The sequence below is a fragment of the Drosophila miranda genome, chromosome 4 (assembly GCF_003369915.1).
Source record: "Drosophila miranda strain MSH22 chromosome 4, D.miranda_PacBio2.1, whole genome shotgun sequence".
Lineage (NCBI taxonomy): Eukaryota > Metazoa > Arthropoda > Insecta > Diptera > Drosophilidae > Drosophila > Drosophila miranda.
In genome coordinates, this window is record NC_046677.1 from 19,915,445 (window position 1) to 19,936,361 (window position 20,917).

The following is a 20,917-nucleotide window of genomic DNA, read 5'->3' on the forward strand; positions in this document are numbered from 1 at the left end:
GTGCTCAAGGAAACACAGGAAACACACACCAACACAAATGCGGTTTATGGCGCATTATTAATTCTCATAATTTAATTCAACTTTTTCTCTGGGATGTTAATGCTCCTCTTTATATCTCCTTCTGTGCGTGTGTGATTGTGCTAATGTGTTGGTGAGCGTGTGTGTGTGTGCTGCTTCCTTTTAGCGGAAATTTTTCGCTTCCTTTTCTGTGGCTTTCTTGTTTTTGGCTGCTGCATATTATTTGGTAGCTGAAAGTACCCAATGGATGATACGGGGGACGAGGTAAGAGTCAGTCACCCACTACCACCCCTCCACAGGAACCACAACAGTTACCTTTCGGCTCAGAGGCCCTTTGTCTCCGTCCCACATCGCTGTAAGCCCTCCTCTCAGCATACAAAAGCAATTACGATGCGTCCTTCACTCTCGCAGGAGGAGGCCACAAACGGTTCCTCTATCGGAGATGGCGGAGGGAATCGCGAGAAAGTCAAGGGATTGGCAGTACTCCGCTCCTCTTTCCGCACCCTCATTCCACTCCTACTCCCCGGACGAGGCCAAAATGTGTCAAAGTGAAGGGAAATCTTTGGAAGAGCCACAAATGTTGGCTCGTCGTCTGCCTGACAGATTTGTTGTTAGAGGGGAAGCTGCAGGAGGAAAACAATTGAAAACTGCCGGCTCCCCTCGTGCATTTCATAATTAAGAAGAGGAAGCAGGAACTTTGTTTTTCCATTCGGGGAAATCCCACAAATCTGTTGAAGGAAAAAAACTGTGACGCGACCTCATATTCGGGGATGGGGAAAAGTATTAAAAAAAGTGAAAATGGACCGAGAAACGGAGAAGGGAAATTTACTGCTGACTTTGTTTCCATTTATCGCAAACTTTTTTTTCTTCCGCTACTTTGTGCAGAGTCTTCCTTTGTCTGTCCCGTCGGAAAAGCGATACAAATGATGGAAAGTGACCCCGAATGAATAGGCAATTCAAAGAGAAAACTCTGCTCTAAGCTGCTCAAAGGAATATCAAAAGAACAGCAATGGAATAGCGATCTTAAAAAATATTTCTGACATGAGCAATAAATATTTCCCAATGGTAACAGCATTTCATATCCCTCTCCTGTATTTAAGCCATTCTTCCTTCTTATCCTTAAAAAATAAACAAAAATAAATTCTGCACATTTCTTTTCTCCTGTTTTCATTCAGATTTTCCTGTAAATATTTTTCCAGGCAAATGAAAATATTTATTTACTCGATAAGTTCTGTTTCCACTTGGAGAGGAAGCAAAACTTTGGCTAAAAATCAAACTAAAAGTTGGAAATTTTTTGTGGCAGTCTCAAAGAAAGGAGAGGGAAAGAGAGACAAGATAGGCAAAATATTAAATACAATTACCAAATTAATTTACATCTCAGAACTTGAGAAACAATTAAAAAGTTAAGAAACTATCAGCCCAACATGGAATAAATTAAACTATAAATATTCCCCCGATACGAGAATGTTTTGCATTGGAAAGTTTGCCAATAAAGAGAGATGTGTTTGCGGGAATCCTATCCTAATCCTATGTACAGCATCCCCGCATTTCACTTTTCCGATCCCAAAAATATTTCAATTGAATATTCCGTTTGCTCTGCGGATTCCAGGAATCAAAGAACCAAAGCAAAAGAACCACAAAGGTCTGTGTGTAGCGGAGTTTTCATTGGGGCTTTCGTGTTTTCCCGGAGTATTTCCCAGGGAAATAAACATGGAAATTGCGCAGTTTTCCTTCTGTTTGTCTGTGGATTCTTTGTCTGCTTCTGCATCTCTTCTTTTCGGAGGCAAACAAATTAACAGAAATGTTGAACAATATTGTTCGACGACAGACAAGAAAAGGAAAGCAGAGAGAAAGAGGGATCGGAAGAAGTTTTCCTGCCACACAAATCAATTAAAAGTTTGCCCCAAGCTCAGACAGAATCTCTTCAATCTTCCATCTTCATCGGGATTTAAAGGAAACTGTCTCCTGGTATGGCAGGGGATCGGGATGCCTGGCCATGGATGGGATAGGATGGGATTCGAGCAGCTGATGTAAAGGCAAATCGAACATTGATTGATGTCAGGATCCACTCATTCTCATACCTACATACTCTACATCTCTTTCTACTCAACATGCCAAAATTTCTAATTGATATTTAAATTGAGACTTTTGTTTGCTGCCCTGAAAGTCTGAGGAACCGACGGGCAAGCAATCCCATTTCCTAAACAAAATATATTTAAATTTCGTTCTATTCCACCATTAATGTGCGAATCGTTGACATGAATAATAAGAGCATTTCGGACAGAGCCCTCGACTCGCGGCAGACTCCTTTCGGAGGGCCACTGAAAGGACTACTGACCTCCCCCAAATGGTGGCCCTCGAACGGATGTCGGGCATCCTCAGCCAACAAATTTATGGCAACAGCAAGAGAGAGGATAAATGAGAGTGAAAGCTCCTTCTCCGAGTTATCTGAGAGACACTCCCATTGAAAGAGACACAGATAGAATGTTGCTGGCGGCATGCCCCCTTTGTCTGGCAACATTTGTTGCGTGCGGTGTGGTCTAAGGGGCAGGCAGCATCCCTTGGATCTCCCTTTGGGAGTCCTTCATATTGATTTCTCGCTCTGTTTGGGCTTCGATTTTGTGGTGGAAAGAGGCAGAAGAGAAAAGGACAATGTTGAAAGGTAGCAGGAGATGAATTTCTGGGTCAATTGCTTTTCGTGTGCGTATTTTTGTTCTCAGGAAAAGCCACATGATATGGTGTGTTCAACATGGAGCTCTACCAGTCATCCCCCTCTGACAACACTTAAATCCAATTACGAACTTGGCCCAAACTGAGCATCAAACAGGTTATGGAGTTTGAGGCCTTGGTATAAAGTTTTACCTGGCAATTAGATGGGGATCCCAATCCCAACGCAGGACTCACCCACAAAATATGTATGTTATTTTGTTTGTCGTTGAGAATATCCAACAGCAATCCGCAGACAACGCCAAAATTTAATGAGCAGATGCAGGTCAAAGTGCAACGAAGAATGTCCTCTCTCTTCCCACGATGGATCTGCTACCATGCCCCACCATCCATGATAGATGGAGCTGACTGTTTTTGGCACCCATTTAAAATTCCGTACACGCAGAACGTCAGCGCTACTCCTCATTCGCATTCCCGTCCTCGTCCTGGCTGTGGTCCGGCTCCGGACTCGTCCTTTGCTGAAGGTAGCTGTGGTTGCCATAGATGGGGCTCCTGTTCCGTATCACGGATCAGGGGAGTGGCAGGGGGGAGTGCGCAGGAAGCCGACAAGGTGCAGCTGCAATTTGGGGCCTGGGCTCGGTTCACATTGTCAGCACTTTCATTATTGCCCGCATTTTCGACCAGGACGGCGGCGGAGGCGGATGAGGGGGGGATAGGGATAGAGATGGCAGACTGGCAGCGTGCAGCTGAGTTCAGTTGATTGGAACATTTTTCCACGCCATACGTTTTCCTTTGGGCCAAAGCGAGTTCCAGCGAGATAGCAAACAAAGCATTTTCCAGGCATCGGATGATGAAAGGCATCCAAATTGAGATGAAATCCGAGCTGGGCAATGGAACATCCAAGAGGAGGACGTCCATGTCAGATGTGGAACAGCAGATAAGATCGATTTACTTAATTTGTTTTAAGGGAGATTGAATAGAGAGCTCAAAAATATGGGATTGTATTCAGATAAACCATTTGATAATCCTCTGGGAGTGGATCTTTACTATAATTTGTTATCCCGACCTAAGCCCAATCTTGTTGTAATGGTACATATCCATTCTCTCGGTCCATTCGCCTATTATTAAGTTATTTTTCTGCCAATGAACAGCTGTACATGAGGTTACTCATACGCAGCGGTGTCCACATCGCATGCACCCCAGGGGAAAAGCTTTTCCATCTGATTGGGAACTGCTTTCGGTTGCCGTTCTGCTTCTGCTTTCAGAATTTTTAATGAGTTTTCGGTCCGAGACAAGTTCGGACAAATTCGAGGAATGTATTCCCCATCCTCTGCCTTCACTCCAGCAGAGTTCAAGGTTGCGTCCTGTCCTTGAACTCTCAGATGAAGAAACTTAAATGGAAATCGGAATGGGAATGGGACTAGCAGACTGGGAAAGTATTTCTCTGAAAGAAACTATGCCACAGAGGCAGAGGAGGTGTCCCCACCACACACTTTCCATTTCTAATTCATTTCCCGTATTGTTTTTCTTTCGGAATTTTCTTGGCCTACAAATGCAAATGGAAACTCTTGAATAGATAGGAAAATCCTCACGATATTCCGTCCCACGCATGCCCGCGGTTCTGCCAAGGAAAGAGTGATGCCTCCATGCTTCTCCCTGAACATTCCTCTCCTGACATGGCCTGACCCCAATGCATGACTAGTTGTGGTTCCACATTCCGCTCTCCCTCTCCATGCAACTACTCATTCTCTCACTCGGATGCGCCTTCAACGTAGGGTTGGGTCTGGGGTCACATAAATTTGAATGTTTTGCCTTGTTTGAGATGCTAATGTTGGCTATAGAGAAGGAGTACAGCATGGGAGTATGGATGGAAGTCCGGGAGAAGGTGGGCAACGAGGCAGGGAGACATATCTCAGTTCTCGAGAGGTTAACAGGAGGCCAGAGGGGAAAGTCAAGTTGCAACAGCTTCAAAGTCACGTCTTGCGGCGCTCAATTGTGCGACAGACTCGGAGAACTTCATAGAATGGGTCGAAGGTGCTGCATGATTTATGGAAAGATGGATGGATAGCGGGGGAATATAGTGAGCAGGGAGAGGGGCAAAACTGATGCACTTGTTGTTGCTGTTTATCTTCCAGTTGGTTAATATCCTCCCAGAAGGGAGACACAACACAGCGACCAGCACCCGGGAAAAGGGCAACTCTCCTGAATGGCATCATTATTTGCATATGCCACACTTGTACCTGCCCTTGCCCCACTGAGCCACTTGCCGCGCCTTTGCACAGAATCCATGCAAATGCGATGGAGATATATTTCATATCTTCCAGTCTCAGTCTCAGTCCCATTCTCCCGTTTGCTCTGCTGCTCGGAGAATTGTTCAGTGAGCGCCCAGTGGGGCATGCATAAAATATGTTACAAGGCAAACCGACCAAGCCCACATCAATGCACGGGTATGGTAATGGAAGGGTGGGAAATGGGAGGTAGCAGAGGAGGATGTCATCCATCCATCGATAAATTCGTTAAAATCTTCCCTTCTTTCAATTAAAAAGAGGAAAACAGAATAAACCGAGAAAATTTAAAGCCAAGCAAGTAAAGGCCATGTAAAGTGAAATGTCATCAGAGATGGGGAAACAGCAGGGATGGGTGGCGAGAGCTGGAGAGTAAAAGAAGGCGGATGGCCAACGATAAGCCACGACTCCACGCCTTCTGTCCAGAAGAACAGATGATGGACAGAACGGAGCTGGAGCTGCCATAATGAAGATATAAAAGTTTCGATTTACCGATTGCGTGGAATGGAATTAAGGAACCGAAGTCTGGAAATGTACAGGGAGAAGGCCAACTCCTTCTCCTTTACATTTCCCAACTTCGACTGTTGCAATGAAATTATATAAGAGGAGAACCTCTCTCTCCCTCACCTTCCAGAGTTATTTCATGCGAAAGGAGAAGGAGGTTGAGGAATTGTGACTGAATGTTAATTAAATGCAATTTGATCGCAAGTTGAAAACTTCTCCACGACCCACTGGAGAGAAATTTATACGTTGGAGCGAAGGATGATAAAATGGAGAAATGGCAGAGTTTTCCTGTCTATATTTCACTTTCAATTGCCCTTTCCACTGCCTATTTTCTTTCTCTCTTTACCGCATCTTAATCATTTCTCTATTTCTTTATTTCTTGTTTCTTATTCACCATTTGGCAACTCCTACAAGTTTTGAGGTCTCTCTCCCTGATAAATCGCAATAAGTCGCAAAAAATCTGCTTCAGAATTGATTTCTTCTCTCAATCATAGAGCTTTTCCATCAAACCTTTTCGTACTATCGCCTTGACTTTCGCCCACTTTTCACCTCATCAAAAGAAAATATATCACTTCGAACCCAAAAATCCTGCCAAATGGAGTCTCGAGCCTCAATTCATAGAAGGAGGGGATCCGAATGGGAATAAAATTAGAGCCGCTGCAGGCGCTGGAACGGATTAGATGCAGCACATTACGGAAATTAATGGGTGCCGGTAGCGTATGAGTAATTTAAGACGGTTTCTCATTCCTACTGCTGTCGAGGCTGTCGAGGCGGGTGGAACACTATCTCGTTTTCAGTTTTCTCTGGGAAATGTGTGAAGAGGTTCCTAATTAATATTGTATGACAACGCAAATGAAAAGGAGACTAGGGAAGGAGGGAACATGGAGTTCCTGGTGGGATTGGGAGGGCAAGTCATGTGAACTAATGATAAACACTTTCGGAGGGATTCAGTTCCGGAAGGGCAGGGGAAGTGGCGATGGGAGAGGAAACAAAGCAGAAGCGGAAGCTCCGATAACGGACAGAAGAACATGCAACGCTGCCAGGAAGTGAGGAATGAGGGAGGGGGAGCAGTCACAGTTACAGGATGTGGATGGAGTACCCTATCCGATGTGGGGTCTGCATTTGTAGAGCTAAATATTCGAGAGTTTCATTGAAAATACAAATAATTTGCAAATGTTTTCCCCAGGTTCAACTTCAACTGCATTTGAAACAGAAAAGGATAAGGGAAAAGGGATCCAAAGTGGGTCAAAATGTATAGAAAAGTGTATAAAAACAGTTCCAATTGATTAAGAGCAGGCGAACCCACAGGCTGGCTAATGAGGCATCCACATGGAACACATTCCAAATGCTGTAAATGATGTAATTCTAATTCAAATTCGAATTGAAACAGAAATGGAAATCGACTGGAAATGTAAGCAATGCCAGCGAGGGAAAGCAGAACAATCAAAAGGTGCGCCTCACTGGAGCTGCCAAACGGAAAATGGGAAATGAAGCTGTCAATTATGAGTCGGAGGATCCATCCCCCATCGATTCTCCTCTGGAGAGAGCACCAGAGTCTCAAGAAGGGAATGAAAATACAGCCAACTTTGTCTAGGATAAATATTTGGAGCTGGCCAAATGAGGCGGAGGTGGCAAAAATGGGTGAAGGCGGAGGTGGAGCGGGGTAAACAAAGCAAATGAAAACGAACATGAAAAGCTGCCGCAATTTGTTGCAAAAACAAAGAAAACTTTTCCAAACTGGAAGGGAAATGCAACAAAGTGAGTGCCAAAGAGTGGGGGAGAAAGAAGAAGTAAAATGCAGCTTGGGAAATATTCAAATGTCTTCCTCTTGGCCCCCTTTGGCCTCTGTCTTCGGCTCTCTTTTTTTTCTTTCTTCCGCTGTAACTGCAATCAGCCACGACTTTTGCAGTTGCCTCCCCCTTTTGATGGGGCTTTATAAAAAAAGCAGGGAGCGTTGACATCAGCAGGGAAAGAAGAGAGAGAAAAGGTGAGGAATACGGGAATTTCTCATCTCTCTGAACTCTTTCTGTCTCTCTTTCTTTGTTTGGCGAGTAATGACGGTGAGAGAGGAGTTGGAGGAGACACTTGCCCCATCTTGTTTACAACTTGAGAGTGACTTTTATTGCCTCCCATTTTGATTTGCATTTCGGGGGAGTCCCCAAACGGCAGATAATTGAATGTTGCAGGAGGGAGAGTGTCGCAGAAAGGAATAAAATGGGTTCTAAGTGATGCTGCATATAGAGATCGATATATGATCGCACTTCCATTCAAAACATACACATCCAAGGAAAGAAGCATCTTCAGAGTAAATGAAATGCGTTTCTCTCCATGCGATTCTCCTCGAATCAGTTTGCTTTGGCTTCATTTGCTTCTGCCACATGGAACAGTAGCTCTGAATGTGGAATCATAAAACTAAGTGCTCCCATTCATCCCTCCCCCTGTCTTTATCCCTTAAACTATTCCCCCCTCCCCCCTTTCCGACTGTCCTGAAACTGTACTTCCTGCGATGCTTGTGTGAATCCTTTCATATCATATTCAACCAAAGGAAAACGCAACTGAAAGGAAAATGCGGCTAGACGGGAGCCAGGAGGTGGGAAAAGGGAGCAGCAACAATGAAGACGAAGGGGAGAGAGGTTAGTGGGCAGCGGGGAGTGTGGCAGGCAGTGAGGCGGATGACTCCAGACGGGGAAGGGGAGATGTGAGGCAGTGTCAGGATAGTAGTCAACATTTGCTGACTTAGCTGCAATTATGGCAGATATTTTTATGAACTTGCTGTCAGCCCCGGACCCACACTGAGATACAGATACATTCTCATACATGGGTAGATATAAAGAGAGAGACAGAGAGAGAAGAGGAGAGGGGAGATATGGCAAGTGTCCTGAATGGGAGACAGGAGTGTGGCTAAGGGCGAAGCGATGCATGGAAAATTAAGATGGAAATGTCAGTTGGAAAAACCTCCTCTTCAAAAGTTGGTGGAGTTGCTGCAGACCTTGCGCACATAGCGAAAGAAAACCTTCTGTAGTCTTGCCGTTAAAAACTTAAAGGATAGCAAAATAGGATATATTTTAGGATTGATGACACTTCATATTCCTGATTGATCCCTGCAACAATCTAAGAAGCGAAATCTCTGTAAAGATTAAACAAATTATCAAATGACCAACATTTCTGTGGTGACAAAGTCTCCTCTACATAGATGTAAGACATTGTTTAATTATGTAAATGTTTATTGATAACAGAAGATCGCGGTCGACTGGTACGTGCAGCAGCAGTCAACGTTAAAGGCACGGCTCGGTCGCGGCTGATTTCTGCCTATACTAATGCTGACTGCTGCGATTCCTATTCTTCTCTGCTGTTGTTCTCCTTCTGCTGTTGCTTCCGATCTGCTGTTGGTCTGCTGCTCTGGTGTCCTGCCGTTGATATTGTCCTGTTGTTGCCGCTATTCCCCGGCGCCAATCGCTGCATCCTTTTTAGGCCAACTGACCCCATCCTTCTATAATGAATGGAGATGTCCTTTTCATTGAGGCAAGTATTTTCAATGTTTCATCATTCCACAAACATAATGGGTAATTTTCTCATTTCCCTATGCTCCTTCTCACCTCCAAATTGCATAATTAATTCAACTTTGTTGCCGTTTTTCTTGTGATGGATGTTGCTGTTGTTTCTGCTGTGGATTCTGGTGGCATTTCGAATGAAAATAAAAGAGGTGTCCACCGGAAAAACCACATAAATTTCCGCCAGCGGCCGCTAACAAAAAGCAAAAGTTAATTGTTCAAAAATTTCCAGAGCACACATGCAAAGCCCTTTGACCTCCTGCCACCCTCTTCCTCTCAATCCAACCTCCAACAGCAACAATGAAAAGGGGAAAATCCGAGCTCCGCTTGAGTGTGCCACAAAATGTTGCGCCTCTCCTTCTGCGTCCGGTCCTCCTCCTGGAATGATTCACGGACCCGTTGAACAGCGAAAATTTTGGTTGTTGTTTTTGTGCTCATAGATTAAGGGGGGCTGAAAATGAAGGGGAAAAGGCCTCTTCCTTTGTGGAACACTACATTGAAGAGGGAACAACAAATTTGGAGTGGGGTTTCATCTCATTTTCCATCACATTTTCATCGCTTTTAATTCGAGTCTCAAACCGGCGACCGAATTTCTGGGAGTTCTCCAGTTTTATTCCTCTTTAAGAGCCGCTGAGAGCAGAGCAAAGCCATGAAATTCCGTGTCATAAAATTAAATTTCTCTGCTATTAATTCCATTCAACAGGACTCTTCCTCAGGTCCTTGGCTATTGGACTTCTTCAAGGGAGAACTTTTGGTGGAATTTTTAATCGCTGACCCGGAATGACCTTCGCTTCGATTTCTCCGCCTCTCTCTCCTGCCCTCATTTTGTTGTATTTTCTTAAATTTATTTATCTTTTTTCGGCCATGTTTCTCTAGATTCTCTTTCTCTCTGTCTCTTCTTTTCTCTTGAACTTTTCTCTGTTCTTCGTCGCCCTTCCTGTCGCCTGTTAATTGTCTTTAAATTGCTGTTGGAAATGTAGGGAGGAGAGGGAGAAAACTTCGATTTCTGTTTATCTTTGGCCATTTCAAATGAATTTTCTTGGAAATTTATTGCTGCGGAAATTAAATGAAGTTTTCCACGGGAAAAAGGATCTCTGAGAGGGTGTCTAGCTGGGGGAATTTCTGGATTAACGAGAGTCATCTCTTATATAGAAATAGTTCGCCATTCGAGGATTCATTGCTCATCTGCAATCATCGGAATGAACCACCCAGCAATTGCCAAATTATCCACCAGAGTTCCCATAAATATATAGGATCCATTTATGGTTCTCCCTCCCTCTTCTCTAGTTAGACTCCCCGTCTCTCCGCATAAAACACTCTCCGAAAAACAACAAGGAGAGGCTCCATATATTTCTATTTCTTTGCTGCGTTTTCATGGCCGATTTTTATCATCACGAACATTGAAAATTTACGAGTTTTCACAGAGCATAAATTCTGTGTTTTTTCTCGCAGCTTTTATTATCTGCAAAATATTTTATACGCAGCAAGTGGCGCATCGTAGGGATACTAGAGAGTGGGGAGTATCTAATGGATACATGAACCCAAATTGAGTCACTTTGCATAGACCAAAGCAATCATCATCCCCGCGTTATCCCGATGGAAAGCTTTCTTCGGAAAAAGCGAGGAAAATGGACGAACAAATAATGATAAAAGGTGAAAAATGCACTCAGAAGGGGGCAGATTCTGAGGGAATGCTAACTTATTATGGGAGAGGTTTCTCCCCCTCGGAGATGGAGGAGTGAAAAACTTTTCCCTCAACTTTTCCAGCTCTCAGCTGCATGTGTTGCATGCTTTGCGGCGCTCAAAAGAAAGCATGAAAAATGCCCGAAAGGGGAGGACGAACTGGGAGGAAGGCAGGAATATGATGGGAATCTTTGAAGCCAAGTAAACAGGCAAAACAAATTTTTAATGTCCTGCATAGAGGGAGGAGAACTCTCTCTGTCGTTTGATAGCGGTGCAAAATGTTGGCACTTTGTCTCCTGACAGCCCGGATCATCAATTCCCGCAACTGCTGCACTCGCTCATCTCTCTCTGAACGATCTCTGGGAGATTTCTCCCAAGTGAGGGTGAAGAAACACCCAAGAGAAAGAGTAAGTTCAAGGAGCAGCAGTAAGAGTGGGAGGAGGAGGGGACAACCGTTAAACACTTTTTCTTTTGCCAATAAATTTTCAATTTCCGCCCTGAAATTTGCAATTTATTTCACTGCAGCAGAGCTAATTTCCCCCTGGCCCGTCACCCACAGTCGCTTTTCTCCTTTGTAAGTCAATTTCTGAGAGTTTTCCGTGTCGGACTGTACGCCTTGCCATCAGATTTCCCACACGAGTAAAAAGGGGCTTACCGGGGGAAAAAAATACACCTGCAAATTGCATTGTCTGCAGAGGGGATTGCACTATGTGGAGATCCCAACAGGATGGAATATAAGGAGGGGGAGTCCCGTCCATTCCTTTGCCAAGTAAACAACTGCAGGGGGGCCTTCGCTGTGGCACTCCCATTCCCCCTCGTTCCTATCATAAATCACGCGGACAGAAATTGGATTTGATTTGCAGAATCTGCGAAAATATTTCGTAAATATTTACCATCGCCCTTTTTCACGCTTTTCCAATAGTTTTCTGGCATTCCCCGCTTCAAAGAGGGAACTTTTCCAACTGTGAAAATATTTTTCACGTTTCTCGTTTGTTTTCTTTTTGCTACTTTGTTGTGCAAATATTTTCCCACTTCGTTTTGCCCCGTTTTTGCACTTCATTTGTGTTTGAAGGGGAAGAGGGGAGTGGCTGTTTGCTTTTCTTTGATATGCGAAATTTATGCACCGATTGCATTTGAGACGAGATTTCCCATCCCTGAAATTATGAAGAGGTCACTTCTCGAGTGCCATCTAAAGAGGGGAGGAACGATAGCAGTGGGCGGAATGTCTTTTAGCTCCTACAACACTGAAGAAATGGTCCTGCACCACTACGAGCACAAGAACTCCCCCCAGGAGGCCGTTTCCATTTGATTTTAACGACTTCAGAGTTAAGTTTTCCCGCAGTCTCCGGGAATCCTTTTCCAAGCGAAACATTAAACTTTGGCCCTACAGAGGAGGAAGCAGCAACAGCAGGCAGCAGGGCTTACAGCAGCTGGGATAATGGCAAAACAGAACTCGACAGCAATAGGAGAAAACATTTCCAATAACGCAGTGGCAAAGGTTAGGGACATTATACTGCTCCCCTCTGGTGGTGTTCTTTGGCTCAGGGACATTAAAAATAACATTCTGAGAATATAAGCCCCGAATCACTTAGAAAATGTTGATCCTAAGACAAAAATGGGAAAGAATAAAGAAGGAATTATAAATCGTATTACATTGCTCCATAGCCACGCCTACTACCCCACCCACCTCTAACCCTTTGCTAACTCAATTTGTCTAATTAACTTAATTTTGGTTTGGCCCACCCCCACCCTCGAGGAGCACCCCTCTCCGGCTGAAGGCCTTTCTCATCTCAAGTCAAAGTTGGAGATTGGAATGGGAATCCCTGGGATCCTTCACACCATTCATATCCCTTTCGGGTCGTGTCTGCCTGTAATTATGTAAGCGGGATAAAAATGTGAGCTGCGTTGCCTAATTGTAGGCGACAGTCTTGGAGGCGGCTCACGTGGCGTATGCGCAGCGCGGGACAACTTATTCCCGCATTTTATTTTCCCTTTGAGATGATGGTATTTTTTCGCGCCTTATTTAAAAGAAAATCACGCACGTGGGTGGAAGAGGGTTGCAGATGGAGGGAAATGGAAAAGGAGTCTACTGTCAGCATTGTTAACGGAGGAAGGGAACCCCAAGGTAGAGACGTGCCTAGAGATTTGCGTTTGACGCTTCAATGCTGCGTTTAATCAGGGATTTATATGTAGATGAGAACGAGGATGGAGAGGGGCTAACAGATATCTGAGAGATAACAGATATAAATGAGGTGGAGACAGGAGCAGAACCCTCAACCAACTCTGGCCACAAACATTTCCACGTCTCCTCTCAGCTGCAATCGTTTTGTGGTTTCTAAGAGGTGGACGGAGGGTGGTGGACTCCCACAGTTAGGTGATGGCGAGATACCAGCCACAATTGGAAACCATTTCGTGTTAAATTAAGCTACGAATACGAATGGTTAAACTTATTTTCAGGTTCCTTCACCACGCCAGCAATAGAAGTCCTTGCCAGAAGTCATTCCAATTATGCAGCGATGCAAATTGGATGAGCCGCAGGATGTCCTCCGCCCAAAAGGATCCTCGCAGGTGCGCCTGCTGTTTGCAGTTTGTTTGTTGTGGTCAGCAATTAAAAATTTAAACTGCAATTGTGTCGTGCGGAGACTCCGTATACTAATTCCAATTGCAAATGGTTCAAAGGATACCCCCTTGGGCACAGGATGCAGCTCACTTGTTATGAGTATGCGGTTGGATAATGGATTGAATCTGCTTATAAATGGACTGACTAGAGGGCAAATACGGAGAGTACTTGAATCTTAATTGAATTCCTCTTGAACAACACTAAACAACGATTTAATGTGAACTTAACTATTCCCCCTGACGATGGAGTGGGCCCAGCTTAAAATGTTACCAAAGGTTCTGGTTCCAAGAGGAAGAGAAACCTCTTGCCTATCACTCGTCGAAATGCTGCCAAAAACAAACTTCAAAAGCAGGAGAAAGCACACAGAATTAAGAGTGAAGCGGGAAAGGAAAGGAAATCGGCGTTTACAGGTGACAGGTGCTAAAAGTTTTCCAGCAAACATAACTGCCACAAAAAGAGGGGGCAGGAGCAGGCTAAGAAGTGTTAACTTTGCAACAGTGTCAAAAACTGTTGTCGCATCGGCATCGGGGGAATAAGTTGAAGCCATTTGAAAGTTTGTTGCAGCCATCATCGGCCAAAGGAGGTACCAGTCTAATCGAGTGACATCGTGGGGATGTCTCGATGGGGAGTACTTTTTCTTTTTCTCGAGGGAAATGCAGAGCGCCAGGTTAGCCTGAGGTCATCGGGTGCCATCTCAAGCCCGGCCATCAATCGAGCCTAATTAAGCGAATATTTTCTAAGAGCTTCGAGGATTTAACTGAACTAACAATCTTTTGCTCTCATCTCTGTTCGCATCTCAGCTGCTAAGTGAGGCAATAAAATTGTCATCTGATATGTGAGATGTCAAAAGCGATATTAATTGAATGGCATTTAATTTGCACAACTTCAGAGACTTACACAGCAGTACAGGCCATCAATTTTCCACTTGAGAGGGAAATCCTCTTCTTTTGGTCTTTGCTTGTGTGCTCCAAGAAATCTCCCAATGTGGTGTAGTGGACATTGCTGGTGAAAATATCCCACTCCAGTTTTATGTTCTGTGTTTTCGAAATATATTCTGATGTGGAATATGAATCACTCTTTATTAAATTTATCCTCGAAACTAATAAAATGGGAAATTAATTTAGCGTAATAGTTTTCTTATCAATCTCTTTCATTTGCTATCCCATCATCAGCACTCGACATCGAACATTTCTCCGCACTGTCAGCACTTTATTTGGATTCGAACTTCAACAATGCCACAACAACCGCATCGCGGCTATCGCCAGCGAGTGGCTCACTTCACTCTGAAGTCGACTCTGTACGCGTCCTGGGCTCTGGGCCTGTTCCCGTTCACCTACGACTCCCGGACGAGGCAGTTGACACGGTCCCGATGGCTTCTATCCTATGGCCTAGTCCTGAACCTGGGCTTGATGGGGGTGGTGCTGCTACCGGGCACAGGAGACCACAGGGACGTCAGGATAGACATGTTCGAGCGGAATCCAATTATACAGCAGGTGGAGAATATGGTCGAAATTATCAGCTTCCTGACAGCCGCCGCTATGCACCTGGGAATATTTTGGAAGAGCAGGGAAATGGTCACCATCCTAAACGAGCTCTTTCTTCTGGAGAAACGACACTTCAGTAACCTAATCCTAGCGCACTGCCACCAGTTCGACAAGTATGTAATCCAGAAGTGTATACTGGTGGTGTTAGAGATCGGCTCCTCCTTGCTGATCTACTTTGGAGTTCCCGACAGCAATCTCGTGATCACGAGAGCCTTTTGCATATACCTGGTGCAGGTGGGCGTGCTCCTCGGCGTGACCCACTTCCACCTGGCCGTGATTTACATCTACCGCTTCGTGTGGACCATCAACGGACAGCTCCTCGAGTTGGCCAATCAACAAAGGCGGGGCCAGAAGGTGGACCCGGCCCGGATTAAGCTGCTATTCTGGCTGTATAGTCGCCTCCTGGAAGTAAACTCACGACTGGCTGCCATCTATGATATTCAGGTGACCCTCTTCATGATCACCCTCATGTCTGCCAACATCATGATCGCCCATATGCTCATCATTATATGGATCAATCAGTTCTCGCTCCTAGACATTCTTCTGTTATTCCCCCAAGCCCTACTCATCAACTTTTATGATCTTTGGCTAAGCATAGCCTTCTGCGAACTGGTAGAGCGCACCGGCAGACAGACTTCTGACATTCTGAAGCTCTACAATGATGGGGAGGATATGGACGAAGAACTGCAACGAAGTGTAAGCTATGAGACCTATCTTTAATGTTGATACTTAAGGGTTTCCGTGTCCTTCATACGTATTGCAGCTCTCGGACTTTGCTCTGTTCTGCAGCCATCGCAGACTGAGGTTTCGCCACTGTGGACTGTTCTACGTGAACTACGAGATGGGCTTTCGTATGATCATCACCAATATCTTATATCTTGTTTTCCTGGTGCAATTCGATTATATGAACTTGAAGTACAAATAAGAATATCCATCAATCGATATATCAATACAGTTTTTGCTCTTCTAATTAGCTTAAAAGCTTTTCAGCCAGATGGTTTAACTTTGATATAAATAGTAATAGCATAGCCAACACACGGGGCAATGTAACCTCGGAAATTTCATTTGGGGCAGGCAGTCAGAAATGTTGCGGCGACGTGAGGGTTTCGCCCCTAATCTGTGTCGGCTTGTCCTGCAGGTAACACTGTACGGCTCGTGGGCTTTCGGCCTCTTTCCATTCACCCTCGACCCGCAGACGAGGCAGCTGAGGCGGCACAGATGGCTTCTGGTCTATGGCGTGGCGATAAACCTCTTTCTGCTGTGCATTGTGGTGCTCCTTAGTGAGTACAGCGAAGAAACCGCGCAGAGTCTGGAGGTCTTCCAGCGAAATCACCTGCTAGGGTTGATGAATGTAATCATAGGGGTCCTCGCCCTAATTGCCAGCTGCGGGATAATATTCATTTCCTTCTGGAAGAGCGGACAAGCTCTGTGTATTTTCAACGAACTGCTTGGACTGGAGCATCGACACTTTGGCTGCCTAGATGTGGAGGATTCCTCGAAATTCAATTTTTATGTCATCCAGAAGGGTATGTCCGTTGTGGGGGAATTGATGGGCTTGGTGGTGGTGAACTTTGGAATGCCTGAATACACTATGTCGTACCTATACCTGGCCCTCCTTTGTTTGACACAGTTCTGTGTTCATTTGGTGGTCACGCAAATCTACCTCGCCATCCTCTACATATATCGCTCTGTGTGGCTTATCAACCGACAGCTCCTTGGTGTAGTGAGTCGCCTAAGAGTCGACCCTTTCTCAGACTCTTCTCGGATTCGGTTACTCCTCTTTTTATACGGGCGCCTCTTGGCGCTGAATAAGCAAATGGAGACCACATTTAACGGCCAGATCACTCTGATCCTGACATCAGCACTGGCTGGCAACATTGTGGTCATCTACTTCCTGATCGTGTACACCGTAAGCCTCGGCCAGCTTTCGATTTCCTTGGCGATCTTCCCATACTCCTTGATTATGAATGTGTGGGACTATTGGCTAAGCATTTCAGTCTGTGATCTCACCGAAAGAACGGGCAGGCACACTTCAACCATCCTGAAGCTCTTCAGCGACCTCGAGCATACCGATGAGGACCTGGAGAGAAGTGTAAGTAAGTCAAGTCCTACTCTAAATGATCTTACACCGTTTTACCCAGCAGATTAATGAGTTTACGTGGCTCTGCAGTCATCGTAGATTTCGATTTGGTCTGTACGGACTGTGCTCAGTGAATTCTGAAACGGGTTTTCAGATGATCGTCACCAGCTTCATGTATCTGCTGTGTTTGGTGCAGTTTGATTTCATGAATTTGTAGGAGAGTCCTCGGTCCATGAATAAATATGGACAGAGGCCTATCCCTGAATGTTAGCACATTAAATATTGATACAGAAACAATCTTACAAACATAAAAAATTAATATTGATAGTGCTTCTTCCCCTACTTATTTGGGAAAGCATTCATGCATCAATAGTTTATTTAAACAAGTCCATACGTGGCTACTCTTCATCGATTTTCAGCTTTTTTTTGGGCCCCCGGTAGGATGGCAGTCAACAGTTGCTTTACGATGTTCCGACCACATCGAGGCTGTCGTCATAAGTTGGTTTATTGTATCCTCTATTCGATTCTGTACAGCTCCTGGGCTCTTGGAATATTTCCATTTACGTATGTCTCGAAGGAAAGAAAATTGCGGCGTTCCAAATGGCTCCTGGTCTATGGCATTGCCTTCAACGCAACTCTGGTTGTCCTGATGCTGCGGCCTCATGGGGGGGAAGGTGAATCCAAGGCGAATGACCCCAAGCTGGACGTGTTCCAGCGGAACTTTGTGTTAAAGCAAATCAGCCTGCTCCTGGGGATTGGCGGCGTAATCACAATCTGCGCGATGTATCTGCGAACCTTCTGGAGGAGCAGAGACTTGTGCAGGATCTACAACCAGCTGCTGCATTTGGAGGTGACATACTTTAAAGATTATTCAGTGGAGTGCCCAACCTTCGATAGATATGTGATCCAAAAGGGTTTGCTCGTCATCGGAGGCGTGGCATCCACATTGGTCATTCACATTGGAATGCCCAACGAGTCCGTTTCCCTGGTAAAGCTGGGCAGCTTCCTGCTGGCCATCCACTTCCACCTGGGTGTGGCATTTATCTACCGTTTTGTGTGGCTCATCAACCGTGAACTTCTGGACCTGGCCAATCGACTGAGGGTCAGGCCGGAAGGAAGCTCCTCTCGTGTCCGCCTCCTCCTGACCCTCTACGGTCGCCTCCTGGACCTCAACACACGACTCACCGCCTGCTATGACTACCAGACTGCCATGATGATGGCCATCTTTTTGGGCGGCAACATCATCGTCTCCTTCTACATGATCGTCTTCAGCGTCAGCCTCAGCAAGATGTCCGTCTTTGTAATGTTGATCATGTTTCCCCTGGCGCTGATCAACAATTTCCTGGACTTTTGGTTGAGCATTGCAGTGTGTGATTTGGCAGAGCGGACTGGCAGGCAAACCTCCATGATCCTGAAGCTATTTAATGATATGGAGATATTGGACAAGGAGATGGAACGAAGTGTACGTTGGCAGGCAATATTTTGTGCTGATCCTTAAAGGTTTTCTTTGGTATTTCAGTTCGCTGAATTTGCTCTATTCTGCAGCCATCGCCGGCTAAGGTTCCATCACTGTGGACTGTTCTACGTGAACTATGAGATGGGTTTTCAAATGCTCGTCACGAGTGTCTTGTACTTGCTTTTCCTGGTGCAATTTGATTATATGAACTTGTAATTCCATCTAAGCAGGACACATCATTAAAAATAACAGCCAGGCGTTATGCCTCCCCAGTCAACGGGAAATAAACTCTAAGCCCTAAGCTATAAGTTGGCTCAAAGTGAATGACTTGCAATCAGAGCCCAAGCTAGGATATGTAAAGAAATCGGAACATGGCCGCAGGACAGCAATAAAAGAAAAACTCCCTTTCAAAGAACGCTTTGTAAGAATCCAAAAAGAGGAACACAAGTCAAAAGAGTCTAAAGTCTAAAGAGAAGCATGGAAAAGCAGTGCAATTAAGGCCAACAAATGAACGAGTTTTCAGCTTTCTGTACTTTTTGGCTAGCTAAGGCAGTCCATGAAGGCAGTCCCCTGGCGATTCCCTTCCTGCTTTCCTTCTCTAGAGAACAATGCGGAGAAGAGCGTGCACAAAGCAGAAACTAACATGAGCAGCCCCAGTGCATTTTCTCCGCTTTCCACTTTCCTTTGTTGGCCAAGTTGTGTACTGGCTTTTCTTCGGATGTGTGTGCTCGGTGCTCTGCTAATTTCCATGACTGCGATTTTCCACTTTCATACGCTTTGCCCTCTCCGCCCGGTCAGTGCTTGATTTATGCTTTTCTGTCTGTTATTTTATTCTTTGTCTAAGTGGAAGATTCAATTTAACATTTGTCCAGACATTCGGCTACATTTAGGACAAGCGGCTACACGAAAATACTCGAACAACTGACAGCAACAATTAGGCCAACAATGGGAGACAGAGGCTGGACTGAAGCCACACAATGGCAGACACAGACACAAGCACACACACACACTCATACTCATACCCATACCCTCTCCCAGATAGAGAGAGGATACATACGTTTGTATGTGGGTCCTTGGCAGGAGGCAGCCATTGCTGTCAGTGACAGGCCTCTGGTCCCCGTCAAGGGACCCAGCCCCATTATCTTCGATTATTGGGAGAGCACAAAGCCAGAGGCGAAAAGAGAAGCAGCAGCAGCAGCAGAACTCCAAACAATCGCGTAAATTGATTTTTATTATCCTGTGTAGGGGATTCTCTTTTCCACCCATTCAAATGGCTGCTCTCCTGCCAAGTTTCTGGCAAATTTCCTGCTCATCTGCACGGCGGGCAAACAAAATATAAGCCATAGTGTGCACAGGCATTTGATTTATTGCCTTCGTCCAGGACATCCGCCAATTGTTGGGCCACGTGGCTTGCTCCTGCGCTCCTGCTCTCTTGCTCTCCTGCTCTTGCTTCTGTAATCCTGTCCCGCTACTGCTGTTTCCTCCGCTCCCTTGTGTTCACAATAAAAATCCCCTCCATGGGTCAACATTCTGGCTGTTAGCAACTCGTCAAATGTTTCAGATAATTCGATTCGATTCGTTCCTTCGTTGATTTCTGCCAGCTTTCAATATATTTTTATTAAAATGACAGCATCTGGTTATGGCTCTCGTTCCGAAATGAGATGAGAGAACAATGCCGAGGACAGCAGTTTCCCCGGGGCCAAAAAATCATAAAAATATTTTCTTTTATGATGATTTGCCCTGTCAGCAGAAATATGTAGGTCTGTTATGACACCTATGCACTGTACTCATAGTTATAATAGTCGTCGCATAGTGATAAGTTCTGTAATCGTTGTTGTAGGCCTTGCAGGGGGTACTATCATTTTCAAAAATAAGTATGTCCAGTTCCTAAAATTTTTGAACTGCTGGAAGTTGATGTAAGGTATGATTTACAAATTGTATGGCGGAACGACATAGTGGACCGTTGATTAAAACACTCTCCAGCCTGATGGTTTCGTTTAGAGCAGATAATAAATATGTGGCTCACTATCAAGGACTTACTGTCATCCGTCCTTCGTTTTCTTCTTTCATTTCCTTTCGATTAAACTAAAGTTTTACCAACAAAAATTTCTCATTAAATAAATATTTAAGCAGAATTTGAGACTTGCCACTAATTGCTTTGCTCCTCTTGACTTTTCCACTCCTCTTCTCCCAACTGTTTCTCTATTTCTCTACCGCTGGAGACACACAAATCGGCTTTTGCTCGTCGCTGGATTGTTGTTTAAACTGCCAGCAACTTGCAGCAAATTGCCAATTATTTAATTTCGAAAAACTTTTCTTTGGAGCTGAGCTCAACTTTGGCCGATCGGCTTATATAAATTGATGGCAGGGGGCCAAATTATAACGCATTGGCAAACTAATTAAGGCAGTTGGGTTGATTCCATGGAACAATTGGCGGGCATTTATCGTAATTAGAGAAAGGGCTGCGGGCTGAGGGTCGCCTTTGTTGCTGCTCCTTTCATTACGAGTA

At 44.9% G+C, this 20,917-nt stretch overlaps 3 protein-coding genes across 3 annotated transcripts; all 3 read left to right on the plus strand.

Moving 5' to 3' along the window:
• Window positions 1-14,560: 14,560 nt before the first annotated feature.
• On the plus strand, window positions 14,561-15,797 carry LOC108161297 (putative gustatory receptor 22a). Its single transcript, XM_017295515.1, has 2 exons — window positions 14,561-15,568; window positions 15,636-15,797. The coding sequence occupies exons 1-2, from the start codon at window positions 14,561-14,563 to the stop codon at window positions 15,795-15,797; spliced, it is 1,170 nt and encodes a 389-aa protein (XP_017151004.1).
• A 159-nt stretch (window positions 15,798-15,956) lies between these two features.
• Window positions 15,957-17,169, plus strand: LOC108161298 (putative gustatory receptor 22b). Its single transcript, XM_017295517.1, has 2 exons — window positions 15,957-16,964; window positions 17,017-17,169. Exons 1-2 carry the CDS (start codon window positions 15,957-15,959, stop codon window positions 17,167-17,169), a joined length of 1,161 nt encoding a protein of 386 aa, XP_017151006.1.
• Window positions 17,170-17,418: 249 nt separating this feature from the next.
• On the plus strand, window positions 17,419-18,624 carry LOC108161743 (putative gustatory receptor 22d). Its single transcript, XM_017296066.1, has 2 exons — window positions 17,419-18,414; window positions 18,472-18,624. Exons 1-2 carry the CDS (start codon window positions 17,419-17,421, stop codon window positions 18,622-18,624), a joined length of 1,149 nt encoding a protein of 382 aa, XP_017151555.1.
• The last annotated feature ends 2,293 nt before the right edge of the window (window positions 18,625-20,917 follow it).